The sequence below is a fragment of the Panthera leo genome, chromosome E1 (genome assembly GCF_018350215.1).
Source record: "Panthera leo isolate Ple1 chromosome E1, P.leo_Ple1_pat1.1, whole genome shotgun sequence".
In the NCBI taxonomy this organism is placed as follows: domain Eukaryota; kingdom Metazoa; phylum Chordata; class Mammalia; order Carnivora; family Felidae; genus Panthera; species Panthera leo.
In genome coordinates, this window is record NC_056692.1 from 12,171,002 (window position 1) to 12,195,060 (window position 24,059).

The window sequence follows — 24,059 nt, forward strand, 5'->3', positions numbered from 1 at the left end:
TATTTCTACTTTACTGGGTGTTTTTTTTTAATCATGGAAAGATGTTGAATTTTGACAAATGCTTTGTCTGCATCCATTGAGATGAACATACAGTTTTCTTTCCATTCTTTTACTGTGGTGTGTTGCATTGATTGCTTTTCATGTATTGATCCATTATTGCATTCCAGGAATAAATCCCACTTGGCTGTGGTGTAGAATGCTTTTAATATGCTGTTGGAATTTATTTGCTAATATTTTGCTGAGAATTTTTACATCCATATTCATAAGGCATATTGGTCTATAATTTTCTTTTCTTATGTTGTCTTTATTAGGCTTTGGTATCAGTGTAATGTTGACCTCATAGAATGAGTTAGGAAGTATTCCCTCCTCTTCAATTTTGTAGAAGAGTCTGAGAAATACTAATGTTAATTCTTCCTTAAATGTTTGGTAAAATTCACCGGTGACACCATCTGGGCTTTTCATCATGGGCTTTTCATTGAGAGGTTTCTGATTACCGGTTCAGTCTCCTTACTTGTTATATATAGGTCTGTTCAGATAGTCCTTCCTTGTGTGTCAGTTCTTATAGATTGTATGTTTCTAGGAGTTTGTCTATCTAGGTTACCCAATTTGTTGGATGTATAATTGTTCATAGTATTCTCATAATCTATAAAATCTGTAGTAATATCCCCACTTTCATTTCTTTTTTTTTAATCTTTCTCTCTTTTTCCATTTTATTTTATTTTCATCATGATAGGTGTACTCTTTAATCCTCAGCCCCTATTTTTCCCCCTCCCCCCACCTTTTTCTTCTCTGGTAACCATCAATTTGTTCTCTACAGTTAAGAGTTGGTTTCTTTTTTTGTTTTTTTGTTTATTTACTTTTGAGAAAGACAGAGAGTGTGAGCAGGGGAGGAGTAAAGAGAGGGAGAAAGAGGATCCAAAGCGGGCTCCATGTGAGTCTAATGTGGGTCTCGAACTCATGAACTGTGACATTACAACCTGAGTCAAAGTTGGACGTCCAACTGACTGAGCCACCCAGGTGCCCCAAGAGTTTGTTTCTTGGTTTACCCTTCTCTTTCTCCACCCCCCACCTTTGTTTGTTTGTTTTGTTTCTTAAATTCCACATACGAATGAAATCATATGGTGTTTGTCTTTCTCTGACAGACTTATTTCGCTTAGAATTATACTCTCTAGCTCTATCCATGTTGTTGCAAACGGCAAGAGTTCATTCTTTTTTATGGCTGAACAATATTCCATTGTAGATCTATATCACCTCTTCTTTATCCATTCATCAGTTGATGGACATTTTGGCTGTTTCTACAGTTTGGCTATTATAAACAATGCTGCAGTTAATATAGGGGTGCATGCTGTTGGTGGGAATGCAAACTGGTGCAGCCACTCTGGAAAACAGTATGGAGGTTCCTCAAATAATTAAAAATAGAACTACCCTACGACCCAGAAATTGCACTACTAGGTATTTATCGAAGGGATACAGGTGTGTTGTTTCAAAGGGGCACATGTACCCCCTTTCATAGCAACACTATCGACAATAGCCAAAGTATGGAAAGAGCCCGAATGTCCATCGACTGATGAATGTATAAAGAAGATGTGGTTTATATATACAATGTAATACTACTCGGTGATGAAAAAGAATAAAATCTTGCCATTTGCAACAACATGGATGGAACTAGAGGGTATTATGCTAAGTGAAATAAGTCAATCAGAGAAAGACATATGATTTCACTCTTATGTGAAATTTGAGAAACTCAACAGATGAACATAGGAGAAGGGAAGGAAAAATAAGATAAAAAGAGAGAGGGAGGCAAATCATGAAAGACACTTAAATACAGAGAACAAACTGAGGGCTGCTAGAGGGAAGGTGGGTGGGGAGATAGATGAAATGGGTGATGGGCATTAAGGAAGACACTGGTTGGGATGAGCGCTGGCGTCATATGTAAGAGATGAATCATTAGGTTCTACTCCTGAAGCCAAGACTACACATATGTAAACTAACTTGAATTTAAATGAAAAAAAAAAAAAAAGAAAGAAAGAAAGAAAGAAACATAGGGGTACATGTATCCCTTTGATTAGTTTTTTTGTATTTTTTTGGTAAATACCCTGGTAGTGCAATTCCTGGATTGCAAGGTAGTTCTATTTTTAATTTTTTGAGGAACCTCCATACTGTTTTCCAGAGTGGCTGCACCAGTTTGCATTCCCACCAGCAGAGCAAGAGGGTTCCTTTTTCTCCACATCCTCACCAACATTTACTGTTCCTTGTGTTGTTGATTTTAGTCATTCTGACAGGTGTGAGGTGATATCTCATTGTGGTTTTGATTTGCATTTTCCTGATTGTGAGTGATGCTGAGCATCTTTTCATGTCCCACTTTCATTTCTGACTTTAGTAATTCGAATCTCTTCTGTTTTTCTTAGTCAATCTAGCTAAAGATTTGTCAATTTTGTTAATCTATTCCAAGAACCGACTTTTGGTTTTGTTGATTTTCTCTAGTACAGTTTCTTTGTTCTCTATTTTATTTATCTCCACTCTAATCTTTATTATTTCCTTACCTCTGCCATCTTTTGGTTTAATTCACGCTTCATTTTCTAGTTCCTCATAGTGTACAGTTAGGTTATGATTTGAGAATTTCTTCTTTTTTAGTGCATATGCATTTACAGTTATAAATTTCCCTCTTAGCGTTACCTTTTCTGTATCCCGTAACTTTTGGTAACTTGTGTTTTCATTTTCACTTATCTCAAGATATTTTGTAATTTTCCTTGTGATTTCCACTTTGAGACATCAGTTGTTTAAGAATATGTTGTTGAATTTCCACATGTCTGTGAATCTTCCAGTTTTCCTTCTGTCATTGATTTTTAGTTTCATTCCATTTTGATCAGAAAAGATACTTTGAATGATTTCAATTTTTTAAAACCTGTTAACGTTTGGTTTGTGATCCAATATATGGTCCACCGTAGAGAATGTTCCATGTACACCTGAGAAGAATGTGTATACTGCTGTTGCTGAGTGTAGTATTTGTATATGTCTATTATATATCATTGATTCATAGTGTTGTTCAAGTTCTCTATTTCCTTATTGATCTTTTGCTTGGTTCTTCTATCCATTACGAAAAGCAGGGTATTAACATATGCAAATATTATTGTAGAACTATCTATTTCTCCCTTCGATTCTGTCAATTTTTGTTTCATATATTTTGGGGCTCTGTTGTTAGATGCGTGTATGTTTATAATTGTTATTACCTTCTTGCTGTATCAAACTTTTTATCAATATATTTTGTCCTTCTTTGTTTCTTGTAACCTCTTTTGATTTAAGGTCTATTTTGTCTGACAATAATATAACCGCCTCAGCTCCCTTTTGGCTATTATTTGCATGGAATATATTGTTCATTGTTTTTACTTACAATCTCTTAGCGTCCTTTTATCTAAAGGAAGTCTCTTGTACACAGCATATAGATGGATACTGCTTTCTTTTTTAATCCAATTTGCCAATTTCTGCCTTTTAATAGGGGAATTTAGTCCATTTACTTTGATGTGATGACTGATAAAAAAGGATTTACTTCTGTCGTTTATCTGTTTTCTGTATCTTATGTTTTTTGTTCCTCAATTTCTCCATTACTCCCCTTTTTTGTATGTAGTTGGTTACTTGTAGCATTAACATTTTGATTCACTTTTTCTTTCCTTTTTTTAAATGTTTATTGATTTATTCAGAGACAGCGAAGTGGGGGTTGGGGGGAGAATCCCAAGCAGGCTCCATGCTGTCAGCAAAGAGCATGACACAGGGCTCGATCTCACAAGCCGTGATATCACGACCTGAGCCGAAATCAAGAGTTAGATACTTAACCGCCTGAGTCACCCAGACGCTCCTCCTTTTTTGTACTTTTAAAGGTTATTTCCTTAGTGGTTACGTTGGGGAATATAATTAACATTTTAAACTTATAACAACTTAATTTTAATACTAACTTAGTTTTGATAATATACAAACATTTTCTTGCTATATCTCTGTCCCTTCCCATTTACACTGTTATTGTCATAGATTACCTCATTATGAATTTTACGCCCATTAACATAGGTTTATAATCGTTTTATGCATTGTTACACTAAATTGTATAGGAAAAAAAAAACAGGAGTTACAAACCACACAAAAAGTACAATAATACTTGCTTTTATATTTACCTATGTAGTTACCTTTACCAGTGTCCCTTATCTGTTCTCATGGCTGTGTCTACATCTAAGGTACTTTCATTTCAACACAAAGGACTCCCTTTAGCATTCCTTGTAGGGCAGGTCTAATGAACTGGGAATGAACTCCCTCAGCTTTGAAGGATAGTATTGCTGGATATGTAATTCTTGGTTGGCAATTTTTTTTTCTTTCAGGACTTTAAATATATCATCCCACTGCCTCTTGACCTCTATGGTTTCCAAGGAGAAATTAGCTGTTAATTTTATTGAAGGTTACCTGTATGTGAAAAGTTGTTTCTATGTTGCAACTTTTACAATTCTCACATTTTGATTACAATGTGTCTCAGCATTGGGCTCTTTGAATTTACCTTATTTAGAGTTCATTGAGGCTCTTGAACATATATTTATGTCTTTCCTAAGATTTGAGAAGTTTTCAGCCTTATTTTTTTTCAAATATTATGTCCTTTTCTCTCTCTCTCTCTCTTCCTCTCTCTTTCTGGAACTCCTAAAAATTTATGGTGGCATGTTTGATGGGGCCCCACAAGTCCCTCATGTTCTGTTCACTTTTCCTCATTTTTAAAAATTTCTGCTTCTCAGACTAAGCAATTCAATTGTCCTTTCTTCTGCCTGCTCAAATCTGTTGTTGAGCCCCTTTAGTGACCTTTATTCATTTCATTTATTAGATTTTTCAATTCCAGAATTTTTTTGTTTCCACTTTTTTATTTAAAAAAAATTATAAGAATGTATTTTGAGAGACAGAGACAGAGAGAGAGAGAAAGAGAGAGAGCAAACACAAGCAGGGGATGGTCACAGAGAGAGGGAAAGAGAGAATCCCAAGCAGGTTCTGTGCTGTTAAAGCAGAGCCCGACGTGGGACTTGATCTCATGAACCATGAGATCATGACCTGAGCCAAAATCAAGAGTCAGATGCTTAACCGACTGAGCGACCCAGGTGCCCCTGTTTCCATTTTTAATAGGCTATTTTTAGAGCAGTTTTGGGTTCATGGGAAAATTAAGTGGGAAGTACAGAGAGTTAGTTCTCCTATACCTCGTTCCCCCAAACATGCACAGCGTCCTATACGATGAACATCCTGCACTAAAGTGGTACATTTGTTACAACGGATGAACCTATGTTAATACATCATTATCACCCAAAGTCCATAAGTTTACACTAACGCTTATTTTTGGCGTTGTACAGTCTACGGGATTTCACCAACGTAGAAGGACATGTATCCACCATGATAGTATCAAACAGAATAATTTCAGTGCTCCCTTCCCCAACCCCTAACAACCACTAATCTTTCTACTGTTTCCATAGTCTTGCCTTTTCTAGAATGTCAGATAGCTATAATCATGCAGTAGTAGCCTTTTCAGCTTGGCTTCTTTTAGTTAGTAATATGCAGTTAAGATTCCTCCCTGTGTTCTCATGGCTTGATAACTCGATTCCTTTTTAAAAAAAAAATTTAATGTTTATTTTTGAGAGAGAGAGAGAGAGAGAAAAAGAGCATAGGGGCAGAGAGACAGAAAGCGACACATAGAATCTGAAGCAGGCTCCGGGCTCTGCGTTGTCAGCCCAGCGTCCAATGCAGGGCTTGAACCCACGAGCCATGAGATCATGACCTGAGCTGAAGTTGGATGCTTAACCCACTGAGGCACCCACGTGCCCCAATAACTCATTTCTTTTTAGTGCTGAGTAAATTCCATTGTTTGGATGTACCACAGTTTATCCATTTCCTTACTGAAGGAAACCTTGCTTGCTTCCAAGTTTTGGTTCCTGTTTTACAACTTCTATCTCTTTATTCATATTCTCATACTTCATTCATACATAATTTTTTGATTTCCTTTAGTTCTTTGTCCATGATTGTCTTTAGGCATTGAATATACTTAAGACGGTTGATTTAACATCTTTGACTAATATTTCCAACGTCTGGGCTTCCTCAGGGATAATTTCTGTCAAATTCTTTTTTCTGTAAATGTGCCATATTTTCTCATTTCTTTGTATGTTTCGTAAGTTTTCTGAGAACTGGATATTTTGAGTATTCTGTTGTAGTAATTCTAATTCTCCCGTTTCTCAGGGATTACTGTATCTTGCTTGTTGATGGCTGGAATCCATTTGTGGATTTTCCAAACTATTTTTGCAAAGTATGTATTTATTGTGTGTGGTCACCGAAGTTTCTGTTCCTTTATCTCTGCAGTCAGCCAGTGACCGGACAAAGATTTCCTTAAATGTCTGGCTCCGTTGGGGGTTGAAACAATGGTCACCAACCTCTGTGCCAGCCCCTCACTGATCAAAAGCAGCAAACAGCAATCCGAACCTACAACCCCAATGTTTGGAGGACAAGGTCCTCCTCACCCATCGGGGTTCCAGCAAGTGTCACCGGCAACATGAGCAGCTGCCTGCACCGCGGCATACGTGGGGTTGGAGACCAAGGAATGCTAGCCACCACCATGAAATACATTGAGATGCACCAAAATTCCAAAAATGTACCAGCTTCTTCCTCCAGTTCTCCCTGGGATAACTTCCAAAATAGTCACTTCAGATGGTTGCTGCCAGCTCAACATCTGTTAGGCGGGAGGGCAGATTACTGACGCTCCTACTCTGCCGTCTGCCCTGACACTGTTCTCACATCCCAGTTTTGATTTGGGATCTCCGCTGACTTCCTAACGGAACTCTGTGGGTAGCCTGCTTGTTCTCGAGAAGGTTTTAGAACCTGCTCTTAATCTCTGGTCCTCCTACGTTTTATGATGATGGGTCATGGCTTGTGAGAATTTATTGTGCCAGACACCCGACTGGTTCTTTGAATCTGGAAGCTGTATCCTTGAAGTCTGGAAGCTCCCATTTAATCAACCTCTGGGCTTCCTGAAGTGATTGTACAATTGTCGTATCTTTTCTGTCCCTATTTTCTAGGAAATTTCTTCAATTACATCTTGCAACCCCTTCTACTGATGTTTATAATCTGGCTATTATATTTTTAATGTCTAATAATTCTCAGTTGTTCTATGCATATTCTTTTTTAAAGACAGTACTCATTCTTTTTCATGAATGTAAAAATTCATCTATCTTTCTATCAATATCAGTATCAATATCAATATCAATATCAATATCAATATCAACTGTTGGTATTGTTGCCTTTTAATTTTCTTCAGTTCCTTGCATTGTCTCTCTTGGCTCCCAGCATGTCCCTTCTGCTTGCTTTGTTTGAGTTCTCTTTTATGTAGGGGTGGCACTCCAATATCAGGTGACCTGTGGCTTTTGGCTCAAACTCAGATTGAGGCAGAAACAGCTGTTGGAAGTTCTGGGTAAATGAATGGGGTTGTTAATGTAGAAGCTTTGCTCTCAGAGGGTCAAGCAGCAAACTTGGTCATTTTCTTGAGAGAATCTCCCAGTTAGTGCTTTTAGGTCTTTTCCTCTGGGTGGGTTTTCCCAGAGAAGGGTCTATTGATTCCCTGCCAGTTGCTGGATGGGGAAGGAGACGTTTTTTAAAAACATGGTCACACTACTCCTTAGGTAGTATTTTGGGGAGTGTGGACCTTAGGACTGCCCTCAGCTGTGCCTGAGAAGACACCAAATCTTCTGCTCGGGTTGGTGAGAGGCTGTTACCTGCCTGGAGATGGAATCCGGCTGGGGTCAAGCTGTCTTTCTGTACATTTTCAACCAGTCTTTCTTTCATTGTTTTGCCTTCCCATCTCCTGTTGTCAGAGATACTTGGTACCTCCAGTTCCAGAGGCTTCCTGGGGTTCTGTGGCCCAAGTCAGCTTCCTTCTCCCTGCGGGCATCAAAGAAAAGAGACCTTTAACTGAAGTCAGTCACCCCAGCCCACATGCCTTCCATATTCCAAAATGTTGCTCACATCTGTCTCCTGCTGCAGTAACTTCTTCCGCTCTCTTTCCCTTTGAGGATAAATATCGTTTTGGAGAAGCTAATACCAGGAAATCAGGCAGAAAATTCTAGAAAACGTGGTGCATTCATAAAATGGGAGACTCGTCAATACAAAGCAAATGATTGAGAAAGCCTCAACAGAGAATGTGTCCTGGATATCTTGCGGAGCCAACAACCAGACACAAAAGTTCAAGGATGGGCAATATTAATGACCTACAGGGATAAAAGTCAGAATAGAAGTTACCAGCGGAAGTGAAGTATTGGACAGGAGGGGACCCAAGAGAGTCTTCAGGGAGCAAGAAATTTCTAGGCCTTGATGTGGGTTGTGACACAGGTGTATACATATGGAAAAATTCACCAAGTCGCACACCTAAGATCTGTGCATTTTACACACATCATTTTGTGTGTCTCATACCGCAGTAAAAGAAGAGAAGGGGAAGGACATTGACATTTATTGAATGCTTGCTGTATGCTAGGCACTGGCTGGATCTGCTTTTCTTTTTATTCGCTTAATGAGCACCTAATATGTCCTAGGCATTATCTAGGTTCTGAGGGCCGAGCAGTGCACAAAAAAATTAGAGTTCTCGCCTGCATGATGCTCGCAGCTAATGGGGGAGACACTATCAAATAGTTCCAGTCATAAAAGTGAAGTGAAAACAGTGACAAGTAGTGCAGAAGAAGAGGAGTGTCCTAATCTGGGAAGAGAGTCGGGCTTTTCTGAGGAAATGAAATTGAAACAGTGACCTAAAGGATCAGGAAAAAATAACCAGCAGAGAGGGAAGAAGGGCATTTTATGCAAAGGGACAAGCAGGTGAAAAGGCACTGTGGTCGAAAGAGGCACATTAGGCAGGACAAAGAACGAGGATGAGAAGGGCACAGCTGGTGGAAGAGCGGCGGCCCCAGAACTGCCATCTCACACATGGGGAAACCGAGGTTTGGGGACTTGACATGGTTGCCCCAGGTCACCCAGCAAGTGCAGCTGGGGTTGGAAGCTAGCTTTGTCTGGTTCCCCCTCTGCGTGCCGGGACAGAGTAGGAATGTGAGTGGGAGAGGCTGGGTTCTGACCTACGGCAGGGTGCCAGCTACCCTCATGCTCCCTGCCTCTCAGCTCCACAGGGCCTGCGGATGGGGGTGGCCATGGGTCAGTGCCCCGAAGAACAGTACTGGGATCCCCTACTGAACATCTGCCTCTCCTGCAAACTCATCTGCAGCCATCAGATTCCACGCACCTGTGCAGCATTCTGCAGTGAGTTCTGGGGCCTGAGCCCCATGGGCTGGATCACCCCTTCCTTCCCTGCAGAGATCCCCCTGGCCCATTGCACTTGGGTGCCTGAGAAGGAGGTGGGGGAAGGAGATGTACACTGTGGCACCCCTTTACCCCCGGATCTTTCTGCTCTGGCCACACTGGCCTCCTTGCAGTTTCTTGAACATGCTGTGTTTCTTCCTGCCTCAGGGCCTTGGCACACGTTGTATCTTCTGCTTAGCATGCCTCTCCCTGTTATTCTTCCCTCAGCTCCCTCCTATTCAACCAACCTTCAGGTCTCAGGCCAAATGTCAGAGGTCTTATCTGATGGCCTAATATATTAAATCCCCCTTTGTCATTTTCTGTTCTGACTTGCTTTTGAAGCTTTTTATGACAGGAACTATCACAGAGGATAGCATAATAAATCCCTATCTACCCATCATGAGCTTTATAGATTCTGCCTTTTTATCCCCCAACCATTTTTCTTTTTTGCTCGTGCATTTTAAAGCAAACCCAAGAGCTCATGTAACTTTACCTGTAAATACGAGATCATGAATCCCCAACACATAAAGGCCTTCAAAATATAACCTTAATATCTCGTCACCCACAGCAATAATTCCTTAGCATCATCTGTACTCAGGCTATATCCAAGTTTTTCTGATGGTCTTGAAAAAGATATTCCCCTTGCTATTCTTTTATTTTCAATGCTTGTTTATATTTGAAAGAGAGAGACACAGAGTGCAAGCAGGGGAGGGGCAGAGAGAGAGGGAGACACAGAATCTGAAGCAGGCTCCAGGCTCTGAGCTGTCGGCACAGAGCCCGACGCGGGGCTCGAACCCACCAGCTGTGAGATCGTGACCTGAGCGGAAGTCGGACGCTTAATTGACTGAGCCACCCAGGTGCCCGTGTTTGTTATTCTTTTTTACAACTTGTTTTTTTCCTTGATGGAACTTCCCATGATTTGTGTTACGTTCTTTTGTGTGTATTTGTTTCATGTATACCTCAACCATCAGTCCGTGAACTCCTTTTGAGCCTAGCACCGTGACTGAAACATAGTAAGCGATTCATAAATACTGATTGAGTAGAGCTCGGAGAGGCTGAGTTGTTTGCCCAAGGTCACACAGCATAATAATGGAAAAGTTAGGATTTGAACCAGGACTCTCTGACTCCAAAGCCATGACTCTACACTATTCACGGTTGACTCTTCTATCATTAGGAGGTAGAATATTTATTGTGTCATTCCACGAATATTCATGGAACTCTCTAGCCCCTTGAAAATAGGAAACTGATGTGATCCTTTGAAGGGACTATCATCTGACGGGAGAAATAACTACAATTCAGGGGAGAAGAGTAAAGTACCATAAAATGCTACAGTTGGGAGAGACGCCCCCCCCCCCCAGCTGATGGGTTGGGGGGCAGGGAAGCATTTTTGGAGTAACCGCACCGGAGATAGATTATTAAGGGTCTGTAGACGCGGCAGTCAGATGCGGGGGGCAGGGCACTCCAGGAAGGACCAGTATGGGCAAAGGCAGGGAGGTAGAAAACACAATAGGAAATATCAAGGTCATAGGGGAAGTTTCCGGGGTTGGGCAGTGAGGGCTGGTGCTCTGGGGAGCTCAGACAGCACCTGCAACAGCCACGCCGGGGGCCCTGAGGAGGGGAGGGGGTCCACACATAAGACCCCGGGAACACCACTGCCCTCATGTCAACTCTGTCTCATGAGTGGCGGAGCCAGTGGTCCTATGTGACTTAGTGGGACCCCGGGGGCAGAGACGGGGCAGGGGGAGGTCACCGGTCCCATCTGAATCTTCCCTGAGATCCCGGGTCGACCGTCTTCCTGGTCTTTTCCTTTCTTCGGTCAAGGACATAAGAGCTGCTGTGTTTGTGCTGCAAAGAGGCACCAATGAATATTCTAGTTAAACCTCCCATTCACCCAAAATTCTTATCACGCATCGGGCACTGTGCCGGGCACTTCAAATCCTCATAGCGACTCTAAGATGTCAATATTATTATTACCTCTGTCCTGGAAGTGAGGAAACTGAGGCATGGAGAGGCTAAGACCCCGCAACCTTCAAAGGTAGGGCCAGGGATGCTCTTAGCCCTGTCTGACCTTGAAGTCTGTGTTCTTACCCTCTATCTGGCACTGCCTCTGGAATGTGCCCTTAAAGATCTGTGTGAGTCCCATTTGCACATAAATAGAATCTTATTTTAAGACAAGGGAAACTTGCCCTGTGAAAGTATAGATTGCTGTTATGCACTCAAAATTGCTCTCTGAGGGGCACTGGGTGGCTCAGTCGGTTAAGCATCCGACTTCAGCTCAGGTCATGATCTCATGGTTTGTGAGTTCGAGTCCCGCATCGGGATCTCTGCTGACAGCTCAGAGCCTGCCTCAGATCCTCTGTCCCCCCACCCATCTCTTCTCTCTCTCTCTCTCTCTCAAAAATAAACATCTTTTAAAAATTCCTCTCTTACAGCAAGTGTGATTAAGCTGTAGTTTGCGTGGCCTCTGCTCCTTGGCACTGACCCCTGTTTAAGCTCTTCGAATTCTCACTCATTACAACAAAAGAAACACTATTAATTTGAGCTTTTCCTTCTCCCTTCCAGCCCCCTCCCTCAACTTGCCAAGGTGGTTTCTGGCCTCTTCCTCCAATCCTTATGTTAAAATGAAAGGTTCCACCTTTATGAAGTTGGGAAAATGCAAGTACACGACTTATGTGATGATGTAACAACCCAGACTTCAATTTTAAAAGACACCTAGAAAATTCTTATGTTTAGAAGCTAAGAAATGCACTTTTTAAGTTGTTGCGGGTTTTTTTTTTTAAGTTTTATTTATTTACTTTGAGGACAAGAAAGAGCCGGTGTATGTGTGCACAAGTAGGGGAGAGGCAGAGAGGGAGAGAGAGAGAGAGAGAGAGAGAATCCCAAGCAGGCTCAGCACTGTCAGCATGGAGGCCATGGTGGGGCTTGAACTCATGAACTGTGAGATCACGACTGGAGCCAAAATCAAGAGTCGGATGCTTAACTGACTGAGCCACCCAGGTGCCCCAGGAAAGGCACTTTTAAATAACCTATAGGTCAAAGAAGAAGTAATAATGAAAAGTAAAAATAGGGTAAAGTAAATATAGGAAAAATACTATGGATCAAAAGTATATATTGTAGCTAAGACAGTATTTATTGGACAATGTATAGCCTTCCACTCATGTATTGGGAAAGGCCTTGCATCACTCTGGAATTTCTTCCGGGGAATTGCATTGTGATTTTTATGTTTAATGTTTATTTATATTTTTAATTTTGTTAATGTTTATTTATTTTTCAGAGACAGAGAGACAGAGTGTGAGTGGGGGAGGGCCAGAGAGAGAGGGAGACCCAGAATCCAAAGCAGGCTCCAGGCTCCAAGCTGTCAGCGCAGAGCCTGATGTGGGGCTCGAACTCACAAACCGCAAGATCGTGACCCGAGCTGAAGTTGGACGTTTAACCAACTGAGCTGTCCAGGCATCCCAATGTTTATTTATTTTTGAGACAGAGAGAGAGAGACAGAGTGTGAGAGGGGCAGAGAGAGAGGGAGACACAGAATCGGAAGCAGGTTCCAGGCTCCGAGCTGTCAGCTGTCAGGACAGAGCCCGACGCGGGGCTCGAACCCACAAACCGTGAGATCATGACCTGAGCCGAGGTAGGACGCTCAACCGACTGAGCCACCCAGGCGCCCTGTGATTTTTTTTTCAACTGTGAAGCCCTTGGAGTCCAGATTCACGGGTCCCGCAGGTCCCTGTCTCCCAGTAGCACCGCTCATTTCTGTCCCCCAGAGTCACTCAGCTGCCACAAGGAGCAAGGCAGGTACTACGACCAGCTCCTGAGGGACTGCATCAGCTGCGCCTCCATCTGCGGACGTCACCCCAAGCAATGCACGTACTTCTGTGAGAACAAGTTCAGGAGCCACGCGAACCTCCCGCCAGAGCTCAGGAGACAGCGGGCTGGGGAAGCTGGAACCAGGCCAGACGACTTGGGAAGGTACCAGGGAACAGAGCACAGAGGCTCCGAGCCAGTTCCAGGTAAGCCCCCTGAGGCCGGCCTGCACGGTGCCTGAGGGTCAGAGCAGGAAGCAGGGCCCGTGCCAAGCCTCCACAAGGAGGGTCTGCAAAGCAGGAAGCGCAGAGTCAGGGCAAATGGCCAGAAGGCAGGGGAGGGTCATCACAGGACAGAAAAACTTTTAGGCAAAAGATCTAGAAGTCTGTGGGCCAGAAGGAAGGGCGGTGGGGGAGGGGGAGGGGAGGGGGAAAGACCTGGTCATTGAGAGTCTTATAACGGAGGCTAAATCAGTTCTTAAAACGTGGGCAGCAGCTAACCAGCAGAGCTGACCTTGTGAGCAAGGTCTCTGATTCCAGTTAGACACAGCGGGCACTTCCTAAGAATGAGAGGGACCGAAATATCACAACACAACTTATGCTGGGGGTTGGCCACTTGGGATATGGTGAGAAGGGTCCCTTGAACCGGACATCTACCGCGTGCCAAGTATTGAAAGTGTTTAATGACCCTCCCAGAAAACACCTCTTGGCTTACCCACCCTGCTCGTGGTGTCGGAAAGAATGGGAGGGGGGTGCCACGTGGATCCATAAACACTTGAGATAGTTACGCTGCTCTTGGCCTGTCAGGGGAGAGACAATAGTCCTGAAGGCCCCTGGGGCCCCGACTGGTTTCTTTTCTGTGCTGTGACTTTCCTCACAATGGCATCATTTCTGTGATGCCAGAGCTTAGTGCCAAGACACCAAAGGACAGGTGTCGTGCACCCTGATAATGGAGGTTGCCCAGCTCCATGTTCTACTCGGTTAGACTGTTGTCTTTTACTCTTTTCTGTTCTCCTGTCAGTGAGCTGTTGCTGTGTAACAAGCAGTCCCAAAACTCAGTGCCTTATTATTCTTCTGTATCTGGATTTTGGCTGGGGTCAGCTGTGTTCAGCTGGCTCAGCTAGACGTGGGTCTGCTCCATGGATCTCTCTTCCTATTCCTGGGGCCAGCAGGCTGGCAAGGCGTGTCCTTCTCGTGATGACGGCAGGAGTGCAAGAGGTAGAAATACACCAGGCTTCCAGCTGCCTAGGCTGGGGACATGCATTGTATCATCACTGCTACCTTCTATCACTCAAGTCGCAAAGCCAGTCAGACTCAAGGATGGGGAAAGAGATGCCACCTTTTGGTGGGAGGAGAGACCAAGAATCTGCAGCCCCGGTGAGGTTGTGGCTGATTTTAATCTAGCACAGCATCCTTCTCATGAGAACTGCAGATCCGCATGCATAGGATGTGGATACAGAGGGAGCGATGTATGGGACCATGAAATGGGGCTGGGGGGGCACCCCCGTTCCTCCGGTGTCGGTGACCTGTGTGTCTAGCCTGCCGTTGGCGGTGTATTTGGATTCTTCCAGCCAGACCCAGAACTTTCCCACCTCTGATGCACTAGAGTCCCCTTCAGATCAATCTCACCCATTTCACGCATCAAGAAATGGAGTCTCAGAGTTTAGGGTTACTTGCTGCGACTTGTGCGATGAGTTCATGAGCAAAGCTGAGCTGAGATCGAGGCCAAGTCCGGGGGTCCCAAAGTATATCCCCTCTGCTGGAGCCAAACTCCCAGAGCGGCATGCACGGGGTTATCACTTCCTGAGGGTAACCCGTTGTCCGTGGGACACGATTAGCTATTCCTGTCTGTGATGACCCATCGCAAGCCCCATCCCTACAGGGCACCGGGTAGAATCTGGGAGCCTCATCTGGGCTCCAGGAATAGATCCCCCAGGATGTGTGGATGGGGATGTGTAAGGACATGGTGGGGGGCGAGTCATACCTGACCCTGCAGCATTAGCGGCCCCATGCATACCACAGCCAGGGGACACCACACGTCCTCCCAGGGACTCAGGGAGTTAAAGACTGTCTTGTTGTGCCCTGCCCCAGGCCCGAGTCTCTCCAGAGGCCTGGGGTTTAGGTCCCTTCTGCTCTGTCCTCTGACACCTGGGTGTGCTGGTGGGGCAGGAGCTGGGCTTGGCATGGATTGTAAACCTGGGAGGACCAGGTGTGGACCTGTTCGAGGGCGTGGACTACAGGATGTCACGTGACCAAGCTTGCCTCTGGCTGCAGCCAGTGGTGGAGCTGATGTGATCCCGTCCCCTGTGGGCTCCACAAATCTGGCCACCCACCCCACTCACTCCCACCCCCGCCAAGCCCCACCTCAACCCTACTCGGGGTCTCTCACGGGTCCCTCCCAGGTTGTCATTCCTTCATGTGACATGAGGTGTCTCGAGCACAACAAATCCTGTCCCCGGCCCCACAGAAGTCACAATCTAACGGGAGAGTCAGACATAGACAAGACTCACACAAATGGTAAATTAATCGCGGTGCATGGTGGCAACGTAACCCAGCCAGGGGTGCGATGGGGGGCAGGGCAGCCTTCTCTGGGGGGAGGGGGCTTGGGGCAGACTGGAGTGATGGGGGGTGGGGCTGCGGAGCCAGACCCTGGTTCCATCCTTCGCTGTGTGACCGTGAGCAAGTTCCTTCACCTCTCTGAGCCTTGGTTCTGTGAGAATGGGGTCACACACCTTCGTGGGGCTGTTGTGCAGAGTACCGGAGAACGCTCACTGGGGTCAGTGATGCCCGCCGTGCGTACATAACCGCTCGTTTAAAAAGAAAAGGTGGGCTTAAGAGACAAGGTGGAGGAAGTCTGCTCCAGGCAGGGGGAACAGCACGTGCAAGTGTTGTCAGGAGTAAAGTGGCTGTGACATGAGGGGCTGAGGGGAGCTTTGGGCCAGAGGGGGAGCCCGAGGAGGGGCGGAGGGCTGAAGCCGGGACAGCAGAGCACGCTAGGGGGCGGACAGGGCCCGGAGAGGGATCAGGGCCCATGACAGAGGGCCCTATCTGCCAGGCTGGGGAGACAGACGTGCTCCTGGGGGCAGGGAAGTCGTGGGAGAGGTGGGGACTGGATGGCGGGGGGTCTTGAAGGGTAGACGCTGGCAAAGGCAGCAGGGGCCGTGAGAGCCTCTTTCTAGCAACAACGAAGGCCACAGATGACAAGGACTTGGATGGTCCTTGAGAGGCGGCGCATTGGCACGGGATCGGTGGGACGGAAGGGCCCAGTTCACGAGATCGAGCCCCACATCAGACTCTGCACTGACAGCATGGAGCCTACTTGAGATTCTCTATCTCTGCCCCTCCCCTACTCATGTGCAAGCTCTCTCATTCTCTCTCCCTCTCTGCCCCTCCCCTACTCATGTGCAAGCTCTCTCATTCTCTCTCCCTCTCTGCCCCTCCCCTACTCATGTGCAAGCTCTCTCATTCTCTCTCCCTCTCTGCCCCTCCCCTACTCATGTGCAAGCTCTCTCATTCTCTCTCCCTCTCTGCCCCTCCCCTACTCATGTGCAAGCTCTCTCATTCTCTCTCCCTCTCTGCCCCTCCCCTACTCATGTGCACGCTCGCTCTCTCTCTCTCCCTCTCTGCCCCTCCCCTACTCATGTGCAAGCTCTCTCATTCTCTCTCCCTCTCTGCCCCTCCCCTACTCATGTGCACGCTCGCTCTCTCTCTCTCCCTCTCTGCCCCTCCCCTACTCATGTGCAAGCTCTCTCATTCTCTCTCCCTCTCTGCCCCTCCCCTACTCATGTGCAAGCTCTCTCATTCTCTCTCCCTCTCTGCCCCTCCCCTACTCATGTGCACGCTCGCTCTCTCTCTCTCCCTCTCTGCCCCTCCCCTACTCATGTGCAAGCTCTCTCATTCTCTCTCCCTCTCTGCCCCTCCCCTACTCATGTGCAAGCTCTCTCATTCTCTCTCCCTCTCTGCCCCTCCCCTACTCATGTGCACGCTCGCTCTCTCTCTCTCCCTCTCTGCCCCTCCCCTACTCATGTGCAAGCTCTCTCATTCTCTCTCCCTCTCTGCCCCTCCCCTACTCATGTGCAAGCTCTCTCATTCTCTCTCCCTCTCTGCCCCTCCCCTACTCATGTGCAAGCTCTCTCATTCTCTCTCCCTCTCTGCCCCTCCCCTACTCATGTGCAAGCTCTCTCATTCTCTCTCCCTCTCTGCCCCTCCCCTACTCATGTGCAAGCTCTCTCATTCTCTCTCCCTCTCTGCCCCTCCCCTACTCATGTGCACGCTCGCTCTCTCTCTCTCCCTCTCTGCCCCTCCCCTACTCATGTGCAAGCTCTCTCATTCTCTCTCCCTCTCTGCCCCTCCCCTACTCATGTGCACGCTCGCTCTCTCTCTCTCCCTCTCTGCCCCTCCCCTACTCATGTGCAAGCTCTCTCATTCTCTCTCCCTCTCTGCCCCTCCCCTACTCATGTGCAAGCTCTCTCATTCTCTCTCCCTCTCTGCCCCTCCCCTACTCATGTGCACGCTCGCTCTCTCTCTCTCCCTCTCTGCCCCTCCCCTACTCATGTGCAAGCTCTCTCATTCTCTCTCCCTCTCTGCCCCTCCCCTACTCATGTGCAAGCTCTCTCATTCTCTCTCCCTCTCTGCCCCTCCCCTACTCATGTGCAAGCTCTCTCATTCTCTCTCCCTCTCTGCCCCTCCCCTACTCATGTGCAAGCTCTCTCATTCTCTCTCCCTCTCTGCCCCTCCCCTACTCATGTGCAAGCTCTCTCATTCTCTCTCCCTCTCTGCCCCTCCCCTACTCATGTGCACGCTCGCTCTCTCTCTCTCCCTCTCTGCCCCTCCCCTACTCATGTGCAAGCTCTCTCATTCTCTCTCCCTCTCTGCCCCTCCCCTACTCATGTGCACGCTCGCTCTCTCTCTCTCCCTCTCTGCCCCTCCCCTACTCATGTGCAAGCTCTCTCATTCTCTCTCCCTCTCTGCCCCTCCCCTACTCATGTGCAAGCTCTCTCATTCTCTCTCCCTCTCTGCCCCTCCCCTACTCATGTGCACGCTCGCTCTCTCTCTCTCCCTCTCTGCCCCTCCCCTACTCATGTGCAAGCTCTCTCATTCTCTCTCCCTCTCTGCCCCTCCCCTACTCATGTGCAAGCTCTCTCATTCTCTCTCCCTCTCTGCCCCTCCCCTACTCATGTGCACGCTCGCTCTCTCTCTCTCTCTCTCTCTCTCAAAATAAAAAAAATAAACATTTTTTAAAAAATGTAGGGGCACCTGGGAGGCTTAGTTAAGCCCCCAATTTCAGCTCAAGTCATGATCTCACAGTTTGTGGGTTTGAGCCCCGTGTCGGGCTCTGTGCTGACAGTTCAGAGCCTGGAGCCTGCTTGGGATTCTGTGTCTCCCTCTCTCTCTGCCCCTCTCCCACTTGCTCTCTCTCTCTCTCAAAAATAAAAATTAAAAAAAAAAAGTGCATCAAACAAAGCACATAGGGCTACAAAGAAACCAATGACGTTGAGATACTATCAATATAGTATCTCAAAATATCAAATCAAATTAAACATTAAATCAGAGTATTACCAGAGTATGGCACAAATTGCAACCTCAGAATGAATCTGCGTGCTTCTCTATCAATGCATTAAATGGCGAGACGGGGCGGTGGGCTGGATGACGACAGGTGATTTCAAACTGCTAGGAAGCAGACAACATCGCAGGCTGCCCGGACCCACTGAGGCAGGATACGGAGACACCTGGGGCTCTGCTATTGACAAAGCCACAGTCCGCTGCTTGTACAACTCGGGGCCAGCCTCTACAGAGGGTGGAAGCGAAAGCCAAATCTCAGTTGGCCATCAGTGAAATAAAAGATGCATCTTTCTTATCCGAGCCTGCGAAGCCCCCAGACCCTATCCCTGGGCCCCCTGGGCCCCACGTTAGGAGCTCTGGGTGGTGTTGGGAGCAGGGCTCCCAGCGAGCCTGCCGGCACCTGGATTCCAGCCCAAGCTCTGGGTGAGCCAGGGAAGCTTCTGGATGGCTTGTGCCTGACTGTCCCCACCTGTAGTGATCATGACAGCACACGGGGCCCTCGTGAGGCCTAACTGCCTCTGAGACTTGGGGGCACGGGGCCGCGCCTGGCACTTCAGGGACGTCGCTGGGTGGGACGAGCAGAATGTGGGTCCTTTCCCGGGCTGGCGGTGTCAGCGTCCTGCGGCTACCGTAGCACCATGCCACAGACGGCGGGGCTTAACGCGGATGTCCTTCTGGCCGTTCTGGAGGCTGGAGGGCTGAGATCGAGGTCTCTGCAGCTGTGCTCCCTCCTACGGCTCTGGGGGAGGATCTTTCCTCGCCCCGTCCAGCTGCTGGTGGCCCCGGGCCTTGGCGTGTGGTGGCCCCCATCTTCCTGTGGCTCCACTCTGTGTCTTCTCTCTTTCTAAGGACACTTGTCATTGAATTTAGGGCCCAGCCTGATCCACACTCTCTCTTCTTGAGATCCTTAACTTAATCACACTCACAAAGGCTCTTTTTTTTCCGAATAAGGTCACAGTTGCAGGTTACGAGGGGGCATCTCTTTGAGGGGATGGAACCAGGGTCGGCGGGGAGGAAACCAGAGGGACCCCAGAGCTCTGAGTTGGGTCCCCCATGGGCAGGTGATGCCAGCCTTGGAGGCAGCCAGGACCCCTCACATGGGTCCAGAGCTCTGGGGAGCATCTCACTGGAGAACTTGGATTTCATGGGCCTGTGGGGTGGCAGTTTTGGTACCAAGAGTGGAAAAGATTCCCTGGGGACCCAGGAGGTGCGAGGAGAAAAGGGCTGAGAAGGAAGCCGTCATGGGAGAGGGGTCTGCCTCTGAGGGGTCAGTAGAATCTCCCCCAGACACCCTGCAAAGGAGCAGTTGGGGAGGTCAGAGCAGAGCCCAGAGGACCGTATGTCCACAAAGGCAAACAAGGAGGAAGGTTCTGGAAGGAGTAGGTCACACCGCAGAGAAGTTTGCAAATGTCCACCAGTTCTGGCCACAGTGAGGTCAGAGGACCCTCTGAAGGGCCACTTTCAGGCGTCCCTGGGTGGAGGCGGTCCCGACCTGAGGAAATGGTGGGGGGCGAGGCAGGGAGCCCCTCTCTTACCGTCCATGAGGCCTCTTCCTCTCCCTTTCCAGGCTCAGTCCGATCCCTTAACAGGCCTTCAACATCCCCCCTCAGTCCGTTTCAACCTCATTCCACCAGATGGGAATGCGCAGGGGCAGGGTGGGGGACACAGGGGCACAGACTGCCCGCCAGGGCCCCGCGTGTTCACTGAGCAGCTTAGGAAGCCGGGCCTGGAGCTCACAGCCCCACCGTGACGATCACAGGTGGGGCGCCGAGGCTGGAGGAGGTGAGGGCGCGTGGGAGCCGGGCGTCCACAGTGTCCAGGGTGGGGGGCAGCGCCGAGCTGTGGGGCACACGCACCCCAGGGAGAAAAGGCCCAAGGCGGTCAGAGCTGGAGCGCCGGCTCGGCAAACGGGAAGCACGACAGGCCTTTAAGGAAAAGAGACACAGGGACTCATGCATTTGTAGGTCACGTGTGCAGGGTGGGGAACAGCCGTTTTCTCACTGGGGGTCACAGCCATAGAAGGATTTGGGGGTCGGGGAGAACGCCACTTTTGTCCCAGGAATCGCTCAGGGTTTCCTTTGGTTTGGGAACTACAGCTCCACAGGGTGGCCCTGGGGGTTGGTCTTACGCTTGGCTTTTCGTTTGTTTCCTCAGGGGACGCAGTGCACCCCACCCCACCGTGACAGGCCCCACATGCCCCTCTCCCCAGGGCCGAAGCTGAGGTCCTCACAAAAACCCTCTTGATAAAACACGGGGGCAGAAGCCAGAGAAGAGAGCGTGGACCAGTGACCTAGACGTGAAGGCACGGAGAGGACCGTGGGGAAATAGGGCAGGAGCGGGAGTGAGAGCCCGGGGGGCAGGAGGCTTCCTTCGTCAGTTGGAGCAGGTTGAGCAAGTGGAAAGGCCGATGGGCCTGATGCAGGGCTGGGGAGAGGGGCTGCGCAGGAGCAGTGGCCGAGTCTGTGTAGGAGCCCTTCCCCCAGCAGGATGGAGGGTCACTCTCAGAGGGGGTGGCCCCAGAAAGAATGGGGACTCGGGGATCCCAGGCCCTGATGAGGGGGTGTGAGGAATGGGGGGGATGTGGTATTCTGGAAACAGAGCCCCCCATCCTTTCCCAAATTGTCTCCCAAAATGGCAGCCAAGTGTCTCTCTCTCTCTCACACACACACACACACACACACACACACTCACACACACACACAATAGGGGGGCCTTCCGTGGGCATTTGCAGGCCCCCAATAGCCTAATAGTGAGGCTCACACTCACTGCAGGAAACCCCTTCTCAAGGCAAACTTTGGACCAAGTGTCACCGGCATGTGCAGAGGGAAGGAGGGACAAACGGAGTGTCCGGGATGCTGAGCTGGCCATCCGCGCGGCCGCAGCCCACAAGGTGTGCCCAGAGTCTTCCCAGAGGGAGGAGGGGCAGAAATCCCCACGTGTCTGGCGTCCTGCAATTGCCGCCCCAAACCCACTCCTCCCCTATGGGCAAACTGCCCTGCCAGCTGAGTGAGCTGTGGCAGCATGGGGACACCTGGTGACTTTTGCTGGGCCGGTCCTCCCAGGCCCAGCTGCCTCGTATGTATTTACTTGTATTATGTCATGGATGCCAAACAATGCTGATCGGTATATCATTCCCCATTTTACAGATGAGGAAACTGAGGCCTGAGGAAGCAGAGTAAAATGTCCAAAGCCACGTTCGCCTCAAGCAGTTGTGGCTGCAGGGCCCAGGCTTAAAATCATGCCTTCCTGCCCTCAGCTACATCCGGCTGAGGCAGTGGCGTCTGGATTCTTGCACAGCCCTTGCCAGGGCCACAAAGGCCCCTTTGCTCTACCTCTAAGTGACAAGTTATCATGTTAAGGTCCCTTAACTCTGTCCCTAACAGACAAGTTATAATGTTGACCGGCTGGCCAGCCTCAACCTGAGCTGGGGACAGCAGCAGTCTGGGGGAAATTCTATTTTTAGATAAGACAGGGCTTTGAAGACAGTAAAACGAAACAAAACAAAAACAAAACGCAGCTTGCAAATAAACTGTCCTTGGGCTAGGGCCAGCCTAGCTCCCAAGCAGCCAGAAGCTTTGAGTGGTGCCTCCTGGTGGCGGTTTCTGGGAACTGCACCTCCAGGGGCTGTATCCCCAGGGCTCGATTTTCAGACAAGGACAGAGAATGCATCCCTTTTTCTCACAAAAACTTTTGATTGTGTCCCTTTGCTGCTGGGGGGGGGGGGGGGCAGACAGAGAAGCACGGGGCAAGGCCTCTCTGTCTTGCAGGGTCCCGGTCACTGAGGGCTGACAGAAGGCCACTTCTGAGGTCGTGGACCCAAGTGATCTTGGAGACTGAACGAAGAGCAGAGAAGTGCACACTCCCCACCTCCAGCCCCCAGGAGAGTCTGGGCGCTCACCGCTGCCAGACCTAGTGCAGGGCCCACTCGGGTGGCACACAAAGCAGCGGGGACAGCTTTCCCGTTAGCAGCCCCGCCAGCTGCTGGAACTCTATGACTTCCCTGTCCTCCTGGTGCGCCTTGTACACGGTTCTTTGGACACGCGGACCACTAGAGCAGCTTCGAGCTGTTTTGTGTTTTGAATAGACGGCACACACAAATCACCTGAGAGAAAAGGAAGAAGGTGTGGGGGAAGTCTTCAAGGTGTGGGGAGAGACACAGAGAGAGAGAGACAGAACACGAGCAGGCGAGGGGCAGAGGGAGAGGGAGACACAGAATCCGAAGCAGGCTCCAGGCTCCCAGCTCTCAGCACAGAGCCAGACGCGGGCCTTGAACTTACCAACCGCGAGACCATGACCTGAGCTGAAGTGGGACACTTAACAGACTGAGCCACCCAGGCGCCCCGGGGACATCTGTACTTTTAACCTGCCCTCCTCGTCCTGGTCCAGGAACTCTGCAGAGCATGTACTAGGGGCAATCACCAGGCAGGAACTAGGTCCACTGGCCGCAGGAAGCAGCAGATCGCTGGTCTGGGCAGAGGGACGAGGAGCAGCTGGGACCAGCCCTTCAGGAGCACTGTCACCGTTTGGTTGTTTACTGCAGCACCCAAAAGCCACTGAAAACGTAGTGGCCTCCAAAGAACCGCTTTATCATCTTGTGTGGTTCCGTGGGTTACTGGGCTCAGCTGGGCAGGTCTGGTGTCTGCTTGGGGTCTCCTTGTAGCCACAGGCAGGTGGCGCTGGGCTCTGAATCTGGGACGTCCGGGCCTCGCTCCTCCCCGCGGTCCCCTCTTCCCGTGACTTCTCCAAGGGGCGCCTCCACGTGGCCCCTCCAGCTGACCTTCTCGAGGGGTGGCTCAGCGCTCCCAAGAGAGCAGAAGCAGGGGCTGCGGGCCTTCGGAGGGCACAGAGCGGGGCTGGCGCCGATGGCCTCTGCCGTCTGAGGTTTCAGGGAGGCCCAGCCCGGCCCTGATTTGAAGGGCAGGCTGTGGGGAGGTGGTTCTCTGGGGACCATCTGTGTGCACTTGCTGCCAGGTCTGGGTGTTAGAATTTGTGCTGAGAACATCTGAAATACGCAGATGTTTGGATTCCCTCCTTGAACCTACACGGCGGTGCATCTGTGCTTAGCAATCTGGTAGCCGGGCACCCGTCCCCGATGCGGAGGCTGCCGGCCTCTCCCCTGCTAAGCCAGCTGTACGAGGTCATCTTACTCCAGAGGCGAGCAGGAGCAGATAGGCAGACGGAAAGACCTGGGGGTTGGGACGTGTGGATGGCCGGCCTGTTCTGCCCGAGGCCCTGTGACCTCCCTTGGTTCCTCTTTCCTCTTCGGGCCTCAGTCTCCAGATCTGTAGCACTGGCACACGGTGAGCCGCACTGGGGGTTCTCTGCATCCCCCTCCTCCGTGGCTTCTCTGAGCTCTGGGCAGGG

The 24,059-nt window shown here is 49.0% G+C and overlaps 1 protein-coding gene across 1 annotated transcript in view; it reads left to right on the forward strand.

Moving 5' to 3' along the window:
* TNFRSF13B (TNF receptor superfamily member 13B) overlaps window positions 1-24,059 on the forward strand; it is a 38,540-nt gene that overhangs the window by 10,890 nt on the left and 3,591 nt on the right. Inside the window, exons 2-3 of the mRNA XM_042916746.1 lie at window positions 9,157-9,294; window positions 13,095-13,340. Coding sequence (XP_042772680.1) covers window positions 9,157-9,294; window positions 13,095-13,340 — 384 coding nt within the window. The remainder of the gene's footprint in view (window positions 1-9,156; window positions 9,295-13,094; window positions 13,341-24,059) is intronic.